This window comes from Tyto alba, unplaced genomic scaffold (assembly GCF_018691265.1).
Source record: "Tyto alba isolate M040663 unplaced genomic scaffold, T.alba_DEE_v4.0 Super-Scaffold_2, whole genome shotgun sequence".
Lineage (NCBI taxonomy): Eukaryota > Metazoa > Chordata > Aves > Strigiformes > Tytonidae > Tyto > Tyto alba.
This window is the reverse complement of record NW_024881282.1, coordinates 83,119,489-83,139,945: the sequence shown is the minus strand read 5'-3', so window position 1 is coordinate 83,139,945 and position 20,457 is coordinate 83,119,489. Positions and strand designations below refer to the sequence as shown.

Genomic DNA, 20,457 nt, shown 5'->3' with positions numbered 1-20,457 from the left:
ATTTCCTCTCACCCTATGGCTTGTTACATGGCAGAAGAGCCCGACCCCCCACCGTGCCATCCCTGCAGCCCCCCGTGCTCCCTCAGCCAGTGACCTCCCCGGGGGAACCAGGCCGCCACCGCTCCCGCTCTGCACTGTCACCCTGTCCCTACTATCGCGCCCTATCGCACACTATCGCGCACTACCCCCCCCCCCCAAGCGCTCCTCCCAGCCACCAGGGGGCGCTGTGAGCGCGCGGGGGGTGGGCTCGCGGCGCGGCCGTCCGGAAGCGACGCCGTTGTTTTGCTCCGCCATTTCCGTAGGTGGCGGCGGCGGCAGCCCCGGCTGCCATGGACATCCTGAAGCGGGAGATCAGCCGGAAGCGGCAGCAACTGGAGGAGAAGGAGCTTGTGGGGGTGAGGGCGGCCGGGCTGCGGCCCAGGAGCCGCCCGGGGCGGGGGTGGGGGGTCCGGAGGTGCCCGGGGCGGGGTTCGGGAGGGTCGGGGTGGCCCAGGGTGCTGGTCGGGCCTTGGGGAGGAGGAGTGGCCCAGGATGGGGGTAAGGAGTCCGGAGGAGTTTGGGGCTGGAGGGCACCGAGGAATTGAGGGCGCAGAAACAGCCTGGCTTGGGGTGTGGGGTGTTGCCTTTTGGAGCGGGTCTGGCCGTTTCTGTCAGGCACCGAGAGGGGAGAGAAGTCTGTGCGGCCGCCGGGGAACGATGTGTGGTTCCCTTTCCTCGCTCCTGCGGTGTTGTGCGCAGAGCAGTAGCAGGGCTGCAGGGGTGGGTGTGTGTGCCGCGTGTGTTAGCTTCAAAACACCCGCAGGAAGGCAGAGTGCTTTCGTGGGTGTCTGAGTTTTGGTTTTGGCGTCCGTGGTTGGGGTAGGGAGCTGTGACTGGAGGCTGTTGTAGGTCAGGCAGACGTTGGGTGAAGGAAGAAGGAATAGTTCTTATTAATGAAGGGAAATGGTTCAGGGTGACCACAGTTGCCATCTGTTGTGTGTCTGGAGGGTCTTATCAAACATATTTCTACATAGGTGAACCAGACAAGCTGACAAAATACTCAGTACAAAGGTGATTTCTCCCACTTCCTTGATTTAGTGTAAAACAATGTTTTGTATGGTTTATTTAAACAACTTTCCTGTACTCCAACCTGGACTTTGTTGTGCACATCTGAAGTGAAGCTTTACGCTTACAAGTACCATGGCCTTACATGACAAAGAGCGTGCTTTTTTTAAAGCACTGGTGAATGCAATGTACTTTTAAGTTTGCTTATACCTGTGTGATGCCAAATCACTGCTGATTTTCAGAGGTGCTTCCAACTAGTTCCCTTTACATGACAGTGTAGCCATTTCTGTGAAAGGATGTAGCTGAATTCACCAAATCAAGTAAGGAAGTTTGTCATTTTTGCCCGAGTACGTGAAATTGTAAACTGTTAACAGTTTTCCTCTTTTTTTAGGGGCATAAGAAATATTTCAAACGCAGTGAGTTAGTTAAAAAAGAAGAGGAGGCCTACTTTCAGAGATGTGGCTACAAGGTATGGTAGTTGTTCTGTCAGGAATATGTATGTTTACTTTGAAGTCTACATTTTATTATCAACAGTATAAATGTTGTTAATGTTAATTGTTGTTCTTTGTTCAATCTGTTAATGTTATACATTAGCCTGTAAATGAGAAGCCACCTGGAGAGGTATGAGTTTCCAAAACCATTTTCAATGCAGGAAAAGATATGCATGATATACAGCTACTTAAGTTTGTGTTATGGTTTGGCTTTTATTATTTATTTATTTGTTTGTTTGTTTATTTATTTATTTTTTGTGGAAAGCATGAAGTGGCTTGGGATCAAAGCTTGTCTTCCTTTCTTTTTAAATTGTGCTGTTAGGCATGAACACTGGATCTGATACAGCCACCTTCCCTTCCCCTCCGTCCCTTACTGGAAAAAATGGATACATCCAGATAATTTTATCCGTTCAGATAACTGTCACGGTCTTGTCAAAATGTCCAAAAGAAATCAGTATAGCGTGGGTGCATATTAAAAAGGTCTGCCAACTTTGATACTGTATATATTTATATTTGGTTTTTGGCCATCGACCATCCAGCATTGAAAGGGTGTAAGGACAGCATTTGTTTTTTTGCTGTCAAAATATTAGAAAACAGTTGGTAATGTAGGGCATGCTTTGAAACAAATGAGTGATCTGGAAGGCTTTAGTTGCCTTGTAACGGTGTCAGAGAAATAGTTTACTGAAGTGGGAAGAATGTTGTTTTCTTTTACAAGTGTGTGTGCCTGCCTGCCTGATTATACGTGTATGGGAGGGGTTTGCATTTCCTTGTGGAAGATAGAGGCTTGTGATCTCGTTGTTTGTTACTGGGCACAAATAGAAGCTTTGTTTTCAATTCAACTTTACCCAGTTCGTGACTTATTCTGAAACCTTGATCTGTTTGTAGAATATTTGAACATCAGTGCCAAAATGATTCTCAGAACGTGCAGCATATAGTCATGAGAAAGTGTTCTGTGAATCCAGTCACTCTTCCAAGTGGAAATGACTACGTGATGCCTTTTGAGCATTAGCTTGAGTTCTTCAGAACCTTGCATGGTGGTCAGAATGCTGTTATCTGTGCTGCTGCAGCACCAGTTTTGGTTCGAAATGTAACCCTGAAAACGGTTTTAAAATAAGTTGCTTTGTTAAGTTTAGCACCTTTTTAGAGCCTCCCAGATTTCTGCATTTGATCTTTACTATGTTAATGAGATGTAGAATATAGACTGATTTCTTTTTAAATTCAGGTGTGTTCTTGCTTTGCTTAGACTTAATAAGATCTAATAATTTGACTTGCTTGGAAAAGAAAGCACTGAAACCAGAATAACAGTGGTAAAGGTATTGCTTGTAACTTGAAGTCCAGCTGACAGAACGGATCAAATCTTTTCCCCCAATGCTGCTGTCTCTATGATTTCAAGAATGTTTTGTAAGTTAAAATTTGTACGTATGCTTCTGCCATGGGAGTGTATTTCTTTATATATTTACACAGTTCTTCCATCTTTTCTGTCCCCCATCTATTCCCCCTTTCCTGCATTGATAGAAGTTTTATTTTTTCCTGCCCTTTATGTGTTAAGCATTGATTTGATTGTTCTTCCCTTGCTCGTTCCAAACACTTGTGGTTGTAGGATTGATTTCTGTGTTTGCTGGTATAGCATTGAATATAGATTTGTGGTTGAATCCTGTAGCTGGAATCACAGGGGCGAATCCTTATATCTGCATGGAGTCATACTGACATCTGAGTGCAAGATTGGCACATTGACTTGAAGGAATGAAAAAGCTTCTTTAAAAAAATCTGTCTGGTACATTCATCAAACTGATCAACCTGAATACAGACTGGAAATGACAATGTACTGCCCGTGCACAGAGAATTCTACAGGGTGCTGTAGGATTAAGTGGGGCATTTCCCTTTTAGCAAGTTCGTAAAGGAAATAGATTCTAATAAGGAATCTAGTTAAAAACAAGATGTGAGGGAACACTGGAAATGTTTCCTTATTACGGGAATATTACCAACAGCAATCTGCTTATGTTGTCAAAATTGTCAAATTTGAACTTATAAAGGGAACTGTAGTTACATGACTGCTGTCTCAAAGTTGCTTTGATCAAAGAGTTGTTTTTTGTTATTGAAATATTGAGTAATGAAGAATGAAAGCTCTGTTTGATTCAGAGACCGTCTTTTAGATTAAGAGGAGTTGTTAATGAGATGCTATCCCTATGAGGAGTTGTAGGTGTCTCTTTTTTTTTTTTTTTTAAACCCACAAGAAAGTATGGTAAGCTTGTTAGAAAGATGTGTTACCTTAAACAAGCACCTCTCAAAACCCAGTAGAAGCCATGGATTGCTGCTAACTGTACTCAGCTCACTGAAGCTGTAGGTAATAAATATTTTAAGCTGATACTGTCACTGAAAGAAGCAGCCCCACTCTCTTCCTGCCATTGGGTTTTAATTTCTGCCCTTGTGTCCATGCATGTGCTACGCCTGGTCAGCTGAATGAGCAGGTTAGGTGGGCTGGGAAGAGTACCTGTCTTCGTGTTTGCCAGATTATTTTCTGTTTAAATCATTTCCCCCTTCTGGTTCACCACATAATGATGCAAATACTTTTGCTTGGGTAAGGATGATAGGGCAGGGGCATGAATCGATAGGCAGAGGGTGGATTTGCTATTTTTGTCACCAGTGCTGACATCTGTCTGCTAAAGTGATGGCCAAACTTCAGCAATTGTCCTTTCTGTTTGCTATAGAGACTGCTTCCTGCAACATGCAGAACTGCTAGTGAAATACTGGTACTTCTAAAAGCTTTTATTGTTATGTGAAGTTCAATTCTAGACAATAAAAACTACAAAACTAAAAGCTTTGTATTGTCTTAGAGCAGTCTGTGTTCTAGAGTTCCTGTATCATTACATTGCTATCAGTATATGGGCTTATTTCCATGGGCACATTAGTAACTATGTCTGAATGAATGTAGGTACAGCAGCAAGAGGAGGAAGAGAAACCACTGACTTCATCAAATCCAGTGCTGGAACTCGAACTGGCAGAAGAAAAACTACCAATGACCCTTTCCAGACAGGAGGTAAATTCAATTTTCATAAACAGACTACTTGAGTTTACAGCAAATGTATCTATCTGCAATTTCTTGCTAGGGCTGCTCTTTTCTAGTGATCTGTGCTTTCTGTGGCAGTTTGTATTAAATAATAAGTCTCCATTTTTGCAGTCAGCGATTGATGATGATCTTTACTCATCAAGGATCTGCTGTCGGATTGAATGCATAGGCAGGTACAGATGGGTACATCCTCTTTGTCATATGGATTGGCACAGATGTGCTATAACATTTTACAGCTCTTTCAGATGACTTCTAAAGTAGTACCTGGATTCTTAAGTAATACTGAAGGTGGCGTGCTGACGTTTTGCAAGATTTTTTTCCCTCAGCTTCTTTTCTTTGTAGCTCGTTGCTCTGAACCCAAATTTAGAAATTAAGTTTTGGAAGTTCACCTTCGTTTCTGGAAGAAAAAGTTCTGAGCAGCCAGAGCAGCTCGTGTGTTCTTTGTCCTTTCTAAGGGTAAAAATACCTGTGTGAATGTGAGTTCAGAAACAGATCTATACACAAAAGCAGAAGAGAAGGAGGAAGTGCAGAAGTACAGAATAAATTCTGATCTTGAAAATACTGAAATTCACACCTGAGGTCATCCAAAGCCCTTATTTTTGCAAGATACTGTTTTTTTCAGGAGTATCTTACAGGACTTGTAACGTGGGCTGTTGGCTTCATGTTTGGTCTGTGTGTCCTGTGTAATGTGCGCTGCCTCACTGCGGTTGATCTTGGGTACGGGTTTTGGTCAAGGTTTAGGTCTTACTTTTCTAGCACTCTATCCACCTCTGGTTTTGTGATACATTTGCAGGTCAAATGCTTTCCAACATACAGCAAGACACTTAAACTGAATAAATGAATGAATGTCTTAATTCATGTAGTTTCTTGTTGTCCGGCTAGTCTCAGTATAATGAAGTGATGGCGTGAAAGGAAGTATATGCCTTTCTCTGGATCACCAAAGCATTGCGTGGTGATTCGTATATCAATAAGCCTATTGCTTGGCACACTAAATGAATAATGGTAAGTATAAAGAGATTTAGAAGCAGTACATGAGATAAGGAATCAGGAGAATAAAGCAGTTTTTGGCTCTGCCCGTGACTTCCTAATTCAGCTGAGGGAGGATGTTACACCTCTGTTATGTCTAGTTTTAAAGCAACTATCACGTTAGACTATGGGACTTAATGTTTACCAAATGCTTAAGGATGAGATTTTTCAGTAAATCAGTCTTGCAGATGTGCTGGGACAACCTGCAGGCTAGTTAGGGTGTATCTTTATTGCACTGGACAAGTAGGTGAGTGAGATTATTGTCAAGTTCCTTTGTGATTTTGAAAACAGTTTTTAAGCTCTGCCAGAGGGATGGTTTTTGTGTATTTGCTTAAGCAAGTCAGAGCAGGAAGAAGTTAGGCTATACTAAACAGCTTGGGATTCTGTGCAGAATTCAGAGTGGTACTATTTGGAATGACCTTTCACGGAAATACCGTGGGAATTTTCTATTTAGGTTGTAAAGTGTCTGAAACATTTTTCTACTGCTTAAAATATTGCCATTTCCTCTTCAGTCTAGCTCAGCTTGTTATTCTAAGCAAAGTAAATAAATCCGTCCTGGATTTTATTTTGCTTCCTTTATGAGTTTGTGTAAGGGAATGCTTTGATTCTCTTTAGGTTATCAGGAGGTTACGAGAAAGAGGTGAGCCAATCAGACTGTTTGGAGAAACAGATTATGATGCGTTTCAACGTCTGAGGAAGATAGAAATTCTTGCACCTGAAGTGAACAAGGTAAGACCGGCTGGGTATTAGTTACTTTTTATAGTGAGATAACCAGTGAGGAACCCTATAAAAGCAACCAAAAATCAGTTTCAGTAACTTAATTTTCAGGAGGGAGGTGTAGTACAGAGCAGAGAGAAATATCTGGCCTGTCTCATTTATTGCCTGAGAAAGTATGTTATGTCATAGTTTTGTGCACAATTACAATTCCTTATGTTAGACAGTTCAACCTTGGAAACCTCCCAGGCCCTTTTCAGCTGACAAAGGGGCCTCTGGGTGGCAGTAATACCCCAGCCTGTGCTGTCACCTGCTTTGTAACCAGCAGAGAAGACAGTCATTTGCTGTTAAAACTAGCCTGTGTTCGTGATTATATGCATTTCTGAGAAGGTACAGGTAATTAAGAGGAGGACTGCATCCTGTATTTCTGGTATGTAAATCATTTTTCAAATTGCTTGATTACAGAGCTTTAACTTGTTATGGGAACTTCATTTCCTCTCCCCTCCCCTTCCCTTTAAAGTAGTCATTGATTCAGAAAATGACTAAAAGATATATCATAGTTAACTGATTTATTCATTTTGTCTTAAGAATTGATCAGTTAAGTGAGGAGATGCAGTTGAAGTTTGTTTGGTGTTCATTGTTAGCCAAATTTTCAACCCAGCTAAGAGAGTGACAATTTGGATTTTCTTCCCTAATTACTGACAAGCTGAGTTATTTGAAATGTCTTTTTTGGGACTGCTCAGAAAAGGAAAGCCTTTGCCTATTCAGGTCTTAAAAAAAGATAAACACATCTGAAGGTTTAGAAAAACCCATTCTGCTAGCAAAAGCTTTCTCCATCAGTGACCTCTACAATAGTAGGAGTATTAGCAAATAGTGAGCTCATAAATAGGACTGTGTTGTTTTTTTGTGTTGTACAGTTCAGTCACTCCTGTTGCTACATGTTGCTTAAAATGTAGACAGTCACTATAACCAGTTTATGGTTCAGACGTTTTTAGACTACTAAATGATTAATAGAAACGCTCCGGACAGTCAGGTATGATGATGAAAGAGGGGAAATAACTGTGTTCTATTCCCAGTGGAGTGGATGAATTTATCTTAGGGTAAGAAATGCCATATTCCTTTATAGAGCATTATATTTTATGTCTCAAGATAAGAATGCAAGTCCTCTGACTGACTCAGCTGAGTTTTTGTTCTACTTAAAAGCAGCTCTTAACTGTATATATACGGTTTCAGACTCACTCTAATTTTATTTTTTTAATCACCTATTCTAGAGTAGGGGATTTTAAATACTTTATATAAAACATCCTGCTATGTTTAAATCATTGGTAAAAAGGGAAACTACATAAATGTTTAATGTGATAGTACTGAAGGAGTGTTACGTACCTTATTTACAGCTTTTTTCAGGGCATATGTGAAAACTTGAAGAGCTGATGATGGTTATCGTCTGTTTTCTGTTCATTTTGGGGTGGTTCAGTGCATTGCTTGGAGGAAATGTGTTGAAGAAAGTCCTAGAAGTTGATTCAGTCCTCCATGCTTTTATGGTAAAAATATGATAAAAAGTCTTTCGTAGATGTGAACACTGCAGAAGTTCATACACCTTCTTTTTCTTAAGTGCTGAAGCAATCCAGAAACTTCTTTGAAATCAGTTTAAGTTCAGACAACAAAGCTAAACCCTTATGCATGTTCTTACAGAATTTGACTTTTCTTAAACAAGCTGGATGCTCACAGAGACAGTACTGAACTGCTTTTATTTACTTGAGGGTTTTTTTGTAAATTAATCATTTCTAATCTTTTCTAGGGCCTGAGAAATGACCTGAAGGCTGCTTTGGATAAGATAGATCAGCAGTATCTGAATGAAATTGTAGGCGGCCAAGAAGCAGGAGACGATGACTCACAGAATGACTTGAAAGTTCATGAGGAAAATACAACTATTGAAGAACTAGAAGTATGTGATGGGTAGATTTTAATTAAGGGATTTTAGATGTAGTATATTGTTGTGAGAAAGCTTCAGGATACTTTAGGCAAAGTTAACTTGTTTTCAGTATCTAACTTAGAGGTTCTGAGGTATCCTTAAGTATGCTCTGTTAGGAAATTTAGGTTTCTAAGCCTTGAGTTGTACCATAGGCGTTTACAGTAGACATGTGAAAACTCAAGTGTTCTTTGTTGACAACACTCCGTCAAAAAGGGGGCAGGAGTTGCCTGCAGAGAAAGGGATAGTTAGGATTCCAACTGCAAGGGGTTTGGAAGTAGAGAATTTAATAAAAATACGTTACCTGGTCATAAATTCTAAAGCCTTTCCTATGAGTATTTGAGAGGGTAATAAGCTTAGTACCAATTAATTTTTCCTATACAAGAAAGATGAACTCTGAAAAACAGACACACAGAAAGAATATTTGCTATCAAAACACCCAGGACAAAAAAAAAAGAAGTGAACATCAGAAGTAGGCAGATCACAGGAAATAGAAGAAATGCAGAGATGATGTGTCCCAGAAACTTCAGAGCAAATGGCTACTGTTTTCTGAAAGAATACTATGGTATTTGTGTTAGTGAGCAGAGAATGAGTGCCATGAAATGCATTCAGCACCTGGTATTTTAGGGTACTGTTTTGAAAAGCACATTAACTTGAGCTTCTACCCTTAACCTTTGCAGGAGTTAATTTTCATAACATCCCTCTAAAAGTATGTTTAAGAATTAATCCAATTTATAACTGAAAGGTTAAATTAATACATTATTATGAGGAGATTCTCTTTGGCTTTTTTGTTAGTGTACCAGGGGTTCTGGTTTAAAATAACTGTAGTACCAGAATGGATACCACTTGTAATGGGGCTGCATTTTATCAATCTGTTAGTTATCAAAATATTCCCTTTTTGGGGTAGTAGGACAGGCTTAGTTTGAGCCACAAAAGTAATCTTTTTCTGAAAAGTTTGAAAACACTGCAGTCTTAATTTTATGCTACTTTAACTGTATTCCCTTGAGCGTAAAGGTTTACACTGAATTGAGTTCCAAATCTAGGAGATTTCCTAAATAAAACTCGCTTTGGAAATGTGAGAACAATGGAAATAGATTATAAATCCAACGATACCTAATGGAAAATGTTTCTAAAAATTGCTGTTAGTATTAACAGTTTTGAGGTTTTGGCAGGAAGCTAGAGCATTGGAGCACACTGCTGGGTTTTTTTTGGTGTGCTGTGGTTTTGTTTTGTTTGTTTTTGTTTGGGGTTTTTTTTGTTTGTTTGTTTTGTTTTGTTTTTGTTTTTGTTCCCTCAATTTCACAGTTACAATTAAATGAAATGGTAGAAAGCCCCAGTACATCAGAGAATTAAAATAGCTTAACAAAGTAATTAGGTCAATTGATGACTCTGGGGATCTTAAAAAATGCAGTGCATCCACAGTTCCCCTTAATGTAGTGCTGTCAGACAGCTGCTGCTTATGCCAATAGTTCAGTAGTTAATGAATGAAAAATTACTGCTGCATTGACTTTTTAGAAATAATCATATTGGCTCTTTGACCTAAATGTTTGTAATGGATTAATGATTCTTAGTAGCATATATAGCTGCTTCACTCCATTTCCTAACTAGTGTTTTGGATTACTGATGGAGTTTATTGCAGTTCACGATGCAGTGATTCATGCTCTGCTGAGGTGGCAGTGGCAAGCTTCTAGACGGTGTGGAAATAACTGCCTTTTCTTCTCCTGTTCTAGGCTTTGGGAGAATCCTTAGGGCGGGGTGATGATCACTATGATATGGACATCATAACGAAGTTCTTAAAGGTAACTAATAGATTAATTATTCTGTAGCTGTGTCATATTTTTTATTAACATGCAGGTACGTTTTGTGAATAGAAGGGATGGTTTCAGCTGCTTGGAGAGGAAAAACTCACATGTTGCACTTAAGGTGTGGAGTTTTTTTAATGCTTGGCACTCCACAGTCTTGGTTAGTCACAATAGTGATTTCTGCTAGACCTGGGAAAGTGCTGTTGGGAGAGCAGCATTCTTCAAAATCTGGTCCTGCTTTTCCAGACAAAATAAATGCAGTTTTGATTTCTCTATGATAATTGAAGCAGTTGTATGTAGTTGCTTCTGTGTACTACTGTGGCATTAAAAACTTCGGAGGAGTCCCTACCTCTCTTCCTCAGGAACAGTGCAAGCTGAAATGAAATGTCAACAGGTACTGTTTTGTGAAATCATAGAATTTTAAAGGAAGTCTGCTGGCTTTGCTAAGGAAACAGGTTCAAGTGGATAGTAGAAAATTGTTTCCTTGTTTCCTGGCAAGTAGCCTGTATTGCCTCTCATTTGAGTCAGCCAATTCCTGTGTAATCTGTTGGGATGATCAGAAGTTACAGCAAGAGTTGAAGCTTTCATGCATGTATATAAGATACACCGGCATTTTAATATATTTTGGGCTGGGCAGTCAAAGAAAGCTCAAAAATTGTTTTCCAGACAGAGAGAAGGTACATTTGACATGTTTCCCTTCTGGTGTGTTGAATTTTCACTGTGATCTTCACCATTCCTTAGGCTCCTTCACAAAAATTGCCCTGAAACATCAGCATCTTCTACTTGAATTTCTGTTCTTTTTCTGTACCACTCCTCCCTCCCGGCACCGATACCTACACTGTTGTTTCCTTTTTTTTTTTTTTTTTTTTTTGTACACATCTTTTTATACATGTTCCCCACCTCGCCCATATGTTTTTTATGATAGGAGGGTTGTTCCCATCTGTCCTTTCCTGTCCTTCTGAAAGAGGCTTCTTGCCTTCTTAATTCAGATTTCTCCAAAGAGCTCATTTTTGCCTTGATGGCTTAAACCAGTTCCCATCTGTTTTGCCGAGGAAGTCACTAGATGGCACTATGACATAAATTTGCTTGTTCCTTGTACAGTTTCTTCTTGGAGTTTGGGCTAAGGAGCTGAATGCCAGAGAAGACTATGTGAAACGGGGAGTGCAGGGGAAGCTGAACAGCGCCACTCAAAAGCAGACAGAATCGTACCTGAGGCCACTCTTCAGAAAGCTTCGGAAAAGGGTGAATCATTTTTAAATGTCACTATCCTCTAAGACTTATTTTCACTCCTGCTTTCAAAGTATTCAGTAGTTAGCGCCCTTTCCTCAGACAATGTTATCTTTACTGAAGAACAGAGGACGAGTTGGTCAGGGTTTCTGTGTCTAGAGCCTATGACTCCCAGTTCTGACCTTTTAATCTTGACCAGTGAATTCTGGCTACCCATTGCTTTCCCAAGTGTTGCTTTATGTATCACCTGTTCACTGGATTGCAAATGTGGTAGAGAATCGGGATTGTATTTTGCACTTTGCCACCAGCTACTAGGTGTAACCACTTAACCTCTCTTGCTTCAGATCCTTCATCTAAATAAGGCAGAGGTTTTCCTTTGTTGAAGTCTGCAAGCTAGGGTTGGTGCTAAACTTTGTGTAAATGCTGAGTAGGATGAATTTCCTGAAGTCTAGTCTGAAGATGTCTTTTTTTCCCATTCTTCACCTGTAGACACTTCCTGCAGACATCAAAGAATCAATAACGGATATTATTAAATTCATGTTGCAAAGAGAATATGTGAAGGTACGTTTGTTTTCACTCTTCTGGCATGTTCAGGCTCTCTGGTTCTAACAGATTGAATTTATTACTTCAACGTTTCCCATTTTGCATTTTGAAGACACATAGCTGGAAATACACACAACATATATTCAAACAAAATGAAAAATGGCTATTAAAGGTTAGGCTTTGGATAGCATTTGATCCACAGTCTGTCAGAAGATCTCTTGAGGTTGATGAAACTGCAGAGCTTTGCAAGCACGAAGAGAATTTTTCTCAGAGATGGTTATATTAAGTTGCAGAGTAATCCTGTATGGGAAACCTGATATTGTGAGGTTAAATGAAGGCATTGAATTAATAGTAATAGGATGTTGATTAATTAATTAGGAATTAATTGAGGTGAGCTGAGTTATTGAATATGAGACACTGTTCCTTTTCTTTGGTATGCTCACATTAGCTGGCCTGGTAAGGTTGAGTTCGGTTAATGAAAAGTTTTTTGAACAAAATCTGTTTACTGGAGGAGGCAGAAGTACTTTGGCACACGAGATCAAAGGCAGCGTTGGGTTTTGTTTGTAACTGCCTTCAGGAGTGAAACTCAAACACTGATAGCGTTTGCTTAAGCACCTTGTGTATGCAGAGGAAATTGAGCCATGTTTTGCTTTTAAATTTCTAGTATTTCTTATTCTTGTGAGGACTTGGGATAATTTGTCAAGCAAGCAAGCAAACCTGCTTTTGTTATTGAAAAAACTTTAGATGGCCTGAAGCAAGTTTAATCCAAATAATTTGACAGTAGAACTAAAATTGTGGGATGTATGATAGCGGGGTTTTGGTTTAGGGCATTTTTTTTTCTTTTGGTCATCATCATTATGCTGAAATTCCCTTTCTGATGCCTTCCCAAACAAATCAGTGAGTGTGTGGGAATGTGGTCTGTTGCATGGGCTGATCAGCTGTGCTCCTCTCTCCTGGAGGTGCTTGTCTTTATTTAAACTTCACAGACTGATTTGAGGGGGGGTTCAGTACGCACCTGGAGGGTTTTTGTGTTGTGTTTTTTTTTTTTTTTTAAATTGGGCTAATGAGCCTTGTGCTTTCAAAGATATTCATATTCTTTTCTATTTTGCTTCCTAAGAGACTTGTCTCTTTCTGCCTGCTGTTGTCTTCTTTGCTTTTTTTCTACTTTGCAGCCTAGTGAACACTGTCAACCACAAATTTTTACTGCTTTGTTAGGTGAAATACTTGAAAGAGTTTAACTTTGAAATGAACATGTGACAGTAGGCAAATGCCAGAATGCAAGTTGTCCACTCAACTTTAATTAACCCTGCTGTGACAATCCTGGAAGGGTCTGTAATCGCATGTTCACATACTGTGTTTCATCACAAAACTATATTTTAGTCAGCAAGTAGATACTTGACTAAGACTGTTCAGATTCTGCCTCATGTAGGTTTTGATTAAGTCCCTTCTTCAGGTTCGCTCTCAGCTCTATATGCAACCCCCTGCCTTGTTCATTATTCACCTCTCAGTGAGGATTTTGCTCAGTGCCAGTTGAGAAGAAACTGCACCCACTGGTCGTGATTGCTACTTTTTAATTTTTTAGTCTCTAAGTGGGAGATGATAAATGAACTCTTTATCAGTGAGTCTTGTAGCTGCTCACTAACAGTGGTGAATGTCCTGCTCCAAGTCCTTCTGGAAGCTGTTTCTGTAACTGCATGTATGTGTCTCACTTCCCCCTCACTTCCTGGACCTCAGTTACGTTTTTTTTTAAGCTCTGTACTTCTTTTCCTTTCTCCCTTTCTTTCTATTAATTTTCCCCTTCAAGTTTTATCCCTGTTCTTCCTCAGGGATGATGTCTGCTACAGTTTTATGTTAAGAAACAGGGTCTGCTATCTCGATCGGGAAATTTCAGATACATTTACTGCTTCTAGTGCTCTGTTTATAAACATCATTAGAAATATGCTTTATTTGACCCAGTTTTGTAGAGAGCTGGTTCTCAGCCTCATTGGACTCTTGCTTCTCCCCCAGAGCTGTCAGGCCCCAGCGCACTCCTGTGTGCTGGGTGACCTCAGTTCTGCACACGTGACGTGAGCCTGCAGTGGGTTGTGCTTACAGCCAGGCTCCCTGGTCTAGTCTGCAGCCAAAACAGCAAGGTTTGTAAAGGGGATTACAGCAAAAAAGCTTATGGGAACCTGAGAAGGATGAGTTGAAAACAATCCTAGTAAACTTTAGTTTTTATCAATATTAGACTGCCTTATGCAGTGCTTTCTTTCATCACCCTATAGGGAAAGTCCATATAGTCCTTGCTGCCTTCAGAGTTCAGCAGAAACATAAATTGTGTTAGGAAGGTGTGTTGTAGAATTGGTTAATACTGTGCCATGAAACCTGATTCGGAGAGACTGGAACATGTGGTGGTGGTGTATCTGGCAATGCAAAAATGCTCTGCTTTCTTGTGCCCTTTCTGTTTTGCTAAGTGTGCACGCGCTGTATTCCTTCAGGCAAACGATGCCTATCTTCAGATGGCTATTGGCAATGCTCCCTGGCCTATTGGTGTCACCATGGTTGGCATCCACGCTCGAACGGGTCGAGAAAAGATCTTCTCGAAGCACGTAGCCCACGTTCTCAATGATGAAACTCAAAGGAAGTATATTCAGGTAATGTTAGCTTTGGAAATCCAACAGATTTGCTTTTGAAGTTAGGGGATCTTTGAGAAATATTGGCTTCGTAGTTACAGGTGATGTGGTGGTAGAAAGGTCCTAGAAACGATCAATTGCCTTAGTTTGGATTAAACATAATGTTCATTTAATAGGAAGTTCATCCTGGACCTGAAGGCTTTTCAGTGCTGGCAAGGAACAGTCTAATGGATTTTTCTACATCTGAACTATTGTGATCCTGTATGAACATCAAAGAAGCTGTGAAGACATGCTTTATTCCTCCAAGTTGCTTCACTGCTTCAGTCATGGTTTTAACATCGTGGAATTTTATACCGTGAAATACAGTCCTTCTGACTATTCCTGCAACTAGATAAATGCGTTCATTTTTCAAACATGTTTCTTTAACAGTGTGGGTTCAAAATTGCAGGTTTAGTTTCTCCTATGCATATTCATACTCATGTCACGAACTTTTGGTTGTGGAATTAGTAGTAGTGTTTCTCTTCTCTGACCTTTCAGCGTAGTGGGTAGATGGGTCTGAGGAAACAAGTCTTCTCTCCTAGTATTGTTAAATGTATTTGCCTCTTGCCAGTTGCAGTTTCAGTGAGATAAAGACCTTCTGGCTTAACTCTGAAGCCTCCAGAGCAGTACCATGGAGCTCAGAGCTGCTGGCTGGAGAGGTTTACATAAATGTCTTCCTGCTGCAGCAGAAGGACTTCTGTTGCTTTTCAACCTCTGCAGATGTCCGCAAGCAGATTGCTTGCAAAATGCAACTTCTTCTGCCTTGAGTCTTTTTGTATTGGGGCTACAAGTATAACCTTTGGTTTCTCTTCAACTATAGTTTTTAATATCATAACCTGGGAAAGTATCATTGTGAAGTCAAAGGGAGTTCCAGACAGAGCCAGTAAATCAGAGGTGAGAATTGGCATGTGGATTTATGCATCTTCAGAGACAGGCTCTGGTTAGGGTAATACTTGCTCGAAAGTAATTAATGGATGAAATAGCTAATGTTAAACTAAATCATTTTGTTGTTAGTCTGTATTAAAAAAGTGATTTTGACTCTAAAGGAAGATTGGAGTGGGCCTCAGCATAGCCATAATGCTGCTTCTCTAATTTTGGTGAGTAACTGGCCAATGAGTCCAGTTGTCACTCTTCTGGCAGAAAGATCTCTACCTCTCTTGTGTTGCTTGATCTCCTTTAACATACCTTGTGGAAGATACGATGTGTGTGAATTCCCCAGGTTGTCCCTACTCTGCTTTTGGAATTGCATCTCTTCATCAAGGAAATCTTCGTGTTCGTCCTTCCACTGTGAATTTCATATCTGTGCTACTGAATTACACAACTTACTGAAGTGCCAAGTCAAAGTTGGCTTTAAACACGTATGTTCTCTGTGCTGGTTTTAAGTATCAGGTCTTTGCTAGTCTGGTTCAAACTGAAGCGTGGAATATTATCTGTGTGCCAGCAGTTACATCAAGCTAACGTGTTTCTGATTCACAATGAACCTGGGATCATAACATCCCCAACAAGGAGTCATGGTGCTAGGACATTTTCCAGACTTGCCTACATCGAAAAAGCCAAAGCATCCTCTCTTGAATCATTTTTTCCTTCTTCCCCTTCCCTTCTTTCCCATCATCCATGATGAGTGTCTAATGACAGACACTTGACTCTGCCATCTTGAAATACAGTGTCACTGCTGAATTTACCACCACAGCAATTTTCTTTCTTCTCTGTTAGGCTTTTATATGTGACTTGAAAGAAAATAATCACAGTTTCTGTCATGTTGGATTTTGATAATTGATGCCTTGAAAGAACTGAAGAGAAAAGTTGACATTCTGCCTTTCTTCTTGATCACTTTTTCAGTTTGCGTCCACGGTGTAGGTCAGGAGTGGTGCCACCACGGGGAAGAATGACATCTGTCTTCCAGAGAAATTGTTCAGTTCTTGTAGCTGTGCAGCTTGTTTTGGTGTCAGAAATTGCTTTTTGATCTACAGAATTACTTCTAATACTCAAATTTCTTTTAAATATCTTTTATTGTGTTAGTATTGTTTTCTCCTGTGGTGGTGAAGAGGGATTAAAGCATTGCTGTGATCCTTCACTGTGAATCTGTCAGGAGGGACCGAATCTGTGGTCTCTTCAGTTATGCCACCGATGCTCTAATATTGGTGATAACTTGGCATTTGCAGGCAGAAAGGGTTGTAAAACTTAAAAGCTGGAAAACCAACTAAATTAAAAAGAACCACCCCAAAATAGCAGCCGTTTGTCTTGAATTTTTCTTGTTAAACTTAAAAATACTGTAGGCTGTTAAGTTTGTTTGGCAGCTGCGGTTTTCTTATAGAATTGTCCTTGTTTTGTTAATTCCTAGGGGCTGAAGAGGCTCATGACAATTTGCCAGAAGCACTTCCCAACAGACCCATCGAAATGTGTGGAGTACAACGCTCTGTGAGGCTCTGCAGTGTCCAAGGCGTGACTCATATTTTGATCTCCTAACACCCAGAGAGGATTGAAGAGACAGTTTGTGCTTTAACACCAACAGGAACCTAGGGTGGGCTTTGAGAAAAAGCATAAAGCAGCAGATTTTCTACAGCTTCCTTTCTACGAGCCCCATTTAGTTAGATTTCTTTTTAAATCTATGCTTTATGCTGAGTGCATCCAGTATACAGCAGAGGGGGGTATTTCTGAAGGGATTATGACCAGGACAATGACCAGGGGACAATGAACATCACCTTTGCTTTTATTTCAGTTTTTTATTCAGAGAACCACACAGACTGAACTGTTGCCCATATCTTAGAGCTTTAGGTGAGACTCAGCCCTGCAAGAGCTTATGTGGAGCTTTTTTGGCTGCTTTCCCGTTGGAGACTGATGTGGGGAGATGATTAGAGGGAAGCAGTTGAATCTGAATCTTGGTTATTTCTTTAAATATGAAGACTTTATTGGTTAATCTTTCATGTGGGATTTATCAGGAGGAAAAAAAAAAGTTTTCTATATTTCTCAGCTGAAAAATACAGCCAGCCTCAGTGCAAAGAATTTTTGATCTTGAATGTATCTGATTGGTGCTTTTTTTTTTGGTAACGATATTTTTAATATAAGCCTTCTGGGCTTGGGGGAAGTAATCTTATGGCTCTTGAGGCTTTCAAATCCCATTTTTATACATCTGGAGAAAATTTCAGTCTTCTGGGCATTGCAGAGAAAATAATTAGGACCTCCCATGACCACGAACAGTATTGTATATGTGGCCACAAGTCTTTACCATTGTGCGTGTTGACTGGGAACGGCGGAGAAAGTCCCAGAAACAAGAATGTGTAATTCTGCATCAACAGTGAAATGTTGAAACGTTGTTAGTGGTGCAGGTTCAAAGCCTTAGGCTGAAATAATGTGTTTTTGTTTTTGTTTTGTTTTTTGTGGTTTTTTTTGTTTGTTTGTTTTTTTTTGTTTTGGTTTGTTTTGGTTTGTTTTTTTTGGTTTTTTTTTGTTTTTTTTTTTTCAATTACAAGAACAGCAGTGCCTCTGCAACAGTATTAAACAGGTCCTTCTCTTAAGGAGGCCTTTCTAGGACCTTCAGTGAAGCTCTTAAATTGTTGATCATTGCAGTGGCCGCTAATTACTGCCAGTACCCACACTGGTGAGAATCCAGACCTCGAGTGTGTCTGGCCCCACCGAGCCCGTAGAGCCGATACAGAGCCTGCTCCCCTGCCCCTGGAGAAGCCTTTTCTGTGCGGTCGGTGGGGAGGGGAGGGTCTGGGCCCGGCTGCTGGGGCTTGGATTCAGGTGGGTGTTGGAATCTGGTACCGCGTGAGGCAGCCGGGGCTCTGGCAGGTCTGGCACTCGGGAGCGTTGGGCTTGTGACCATCGAGCTGCCGCAGTGGTGGGCCGGGTGCAGCCTGAGCACAGCCACCTCCCGGAGAAACGTGTCAGTGTTCACGGGTGTTGGTTTGTCCAAGTCCTCAATTCAACCCGAAGCACTGGAGCTGGAACTGGTGCCGCCTTCTGGAGGAGTCACCGTCTCCCGTGGGTATTCGCAGCGTCCTGTGGGTCAGTGGGGGGTGGTGCTGGGGGATTTCTGCTGGCAGCGTTTGGAGGAGCGTCTTGTGGCACTTCGGGTTCTTCTGGAGAATCTCCAGATTCTGACGTGCCTCTTGGGACACAGGAGTTTTTCAGTCTGGAGTGTGTGACCCCAGAGAAAATGTCAAGAGCTTAAACAGTTTAGAAGTAATAAAAATGAGGCTGATGAGACCTAACCAGCACTTGGGGAGGGGCCTTTGGGGAATAGACGGGGATTTGTGGGGAGAAGCTGGGCAGATGTCAAGAGCATGGAAGAGTTCCATTAACGGTGGTGTCTGGTGATTATTTTTTTTTTTGCAGTGCTCTGTACAGATACTCTTCAGTGGCATTATTACAACAGGAAACATTTATTTATAACACTGCAACGAGGTGATTTCCTGAGCTGTTTATAAATTTTCATCCTGGCCTTGGTTTTGAACTCTTTAAGTAACTGAGGGACAGTATTGTCCCTCGTTTAGAAGAGCTATAATTTCCCTGGAAAGAGCAGCAAGTGAGTAGCCAGGGGATGGCTTAAGGAGCATTGCAACCTCTGCTTTAGAAGGAACTGGATTCCTTAGGGCATCTGTAATGCTATTAAATAGATTTTTCCCTCCTACTCTAGAGCTAATTACTGAGGAGAGTTTCAATGGTACCCTGAGTACTGCTTTGAGTGGGGATGTGCCTCCTGTAGGGATGTGAATTTGGGGTTGGAATGTTTTAGTCTGGTCAGGTTTTAAAGAATGTAATTTAAGCAGTGTGCCTCCTTGCTGACAGTGCCTGAAATACAGCCGCCTTGCTTGACTGAATCCCATGACGGAAGAACTTTATCCCCTCGCAATTCGCGGAATGGCGCTGCGCGGGGAGCCGGGGAGCCGAGCGGGACTTTCTCACGGCATATCTGTGTAAGAGCTTCCAGCTGGCCGGCACGTGAGAGCCAGCTTCGGCCCGCGGGGGGGTGGCGAGGCGGGGGGACACGGTTACAGCAGCTGCTTTTCATCATGGGCTTGAGGCTCTTTGCAGCTGGATGGGCCCAAATTGCAGCTACCAGACCGTGATCAAATAGTTAATAATGCCTTTTAGCCAAAACCCCAAACCCGGCGGAGCCTCGTTCAGGGACGAGTGGGTGTGGCGCAGCTGTCACACTGCTTGACAGTTTTTTGTGGGGAGGGTATGTTTCAGTTTAGCGATTTAGACTTTTCCCTCTGGGCTTCTCCAGATGTTTATTTCTGATAATTCTTGCATTAGGCAGAAATAACTCCGCTGAATCCAAAGACTTGTAGCCTCAGGATGAAATCGTGTGTTCGCCGCAGCGATGTCTGCAGTGGGTTTTGGACTTCAGGGCCCCTGGTCATTTGTTGCAGCCCCCTGACCCCTTCCCCAGCCCGGCAGTGGGAGGGGCTGGGCGAGGTGGTGCTCTCAGTGTGTGATACCTGCTTTGTATCCGTATTAGCGTGCCCGATGGTGGTTAAGTGCCTTTAATTCCTTATTTGCTATTTGTCTGTACTGCTGGAAAGGCTCTTAGGGTAGATGTATGAGGGATCGATTTATTTTGATTGAGGAACAGGGTCCTTCTCCTGCTCACTGCCACAGCATCTCCGTTCTAGATCCAGTCTTGCCCAAAGAATGGACCTGGCTGAGATGTAAATGGCTTCACTTCTCGGGGGGAGGGGAGCACCCCAACCCCCAGACCCAGGGGCCGAGTACACGACGCGGTGCCCTCCAAGAGGGCTGGCACAAGGGGCGTGGGTGCCGGTATCAAATCTGGAGCAGGCTGGCGTGCAGGCTGCCCCTGATGTGTTGTGGAGCTTGACGAGGCGCCCGCAGCGCTCTCGGAGCTGCTGGCGTTAAGTCGGAGCCAAAATCCCAGAGTTTGGGGGGGGGATGTCTGGAAAAACATCCTTGCCGT

General features: G+C 41.7%; 1 protein-coding gene across 2 annotated transcripts; it reads left to right on the top strand.

Annotated features, from left to right (window-relative positions):
* Positions 1–275: 275 nt before the first annotated feature.
* PRPF18 (pre-mRNA processing factor 18) lies at positions 276–17,551 on the top strand. 2 transcript variants are annotated; one of them, XM_042792648.1, is made up of 11 exons: positions 276–395; positions 1,436–1,513; positions 1,639–1,665; positions 4,468–4,572; positions 6,244–6,357; positions 8,141–8,287; positions 10,042–10,110; positions 11,215–11,355; positions 11,830–11,901; positions 14,361–14,516; positions 16,876–17,551. In XM_042792648.1, exons 1-11 carry the CDS (start codon positions 330–332, stop codon positions 16,954–16,956), a joined length of 1,056 nt encoding a protein of 351 aa, XP_042648582.1. In that variant the 5' UTR covers positions 276–329; the 3' UTR covers positions 16,957–17,551. The 2 variants fall into 2 exon arrangements, with proteins under 2 accessions (XP_042648582.1, XP_042648583.1); XM_042792649.1 differs by lacking the exon at positions 1,639–1,665.
* The last annotated feature ends 2,906 nt before the right edge of the window (positions 17,552–20,457 follow it).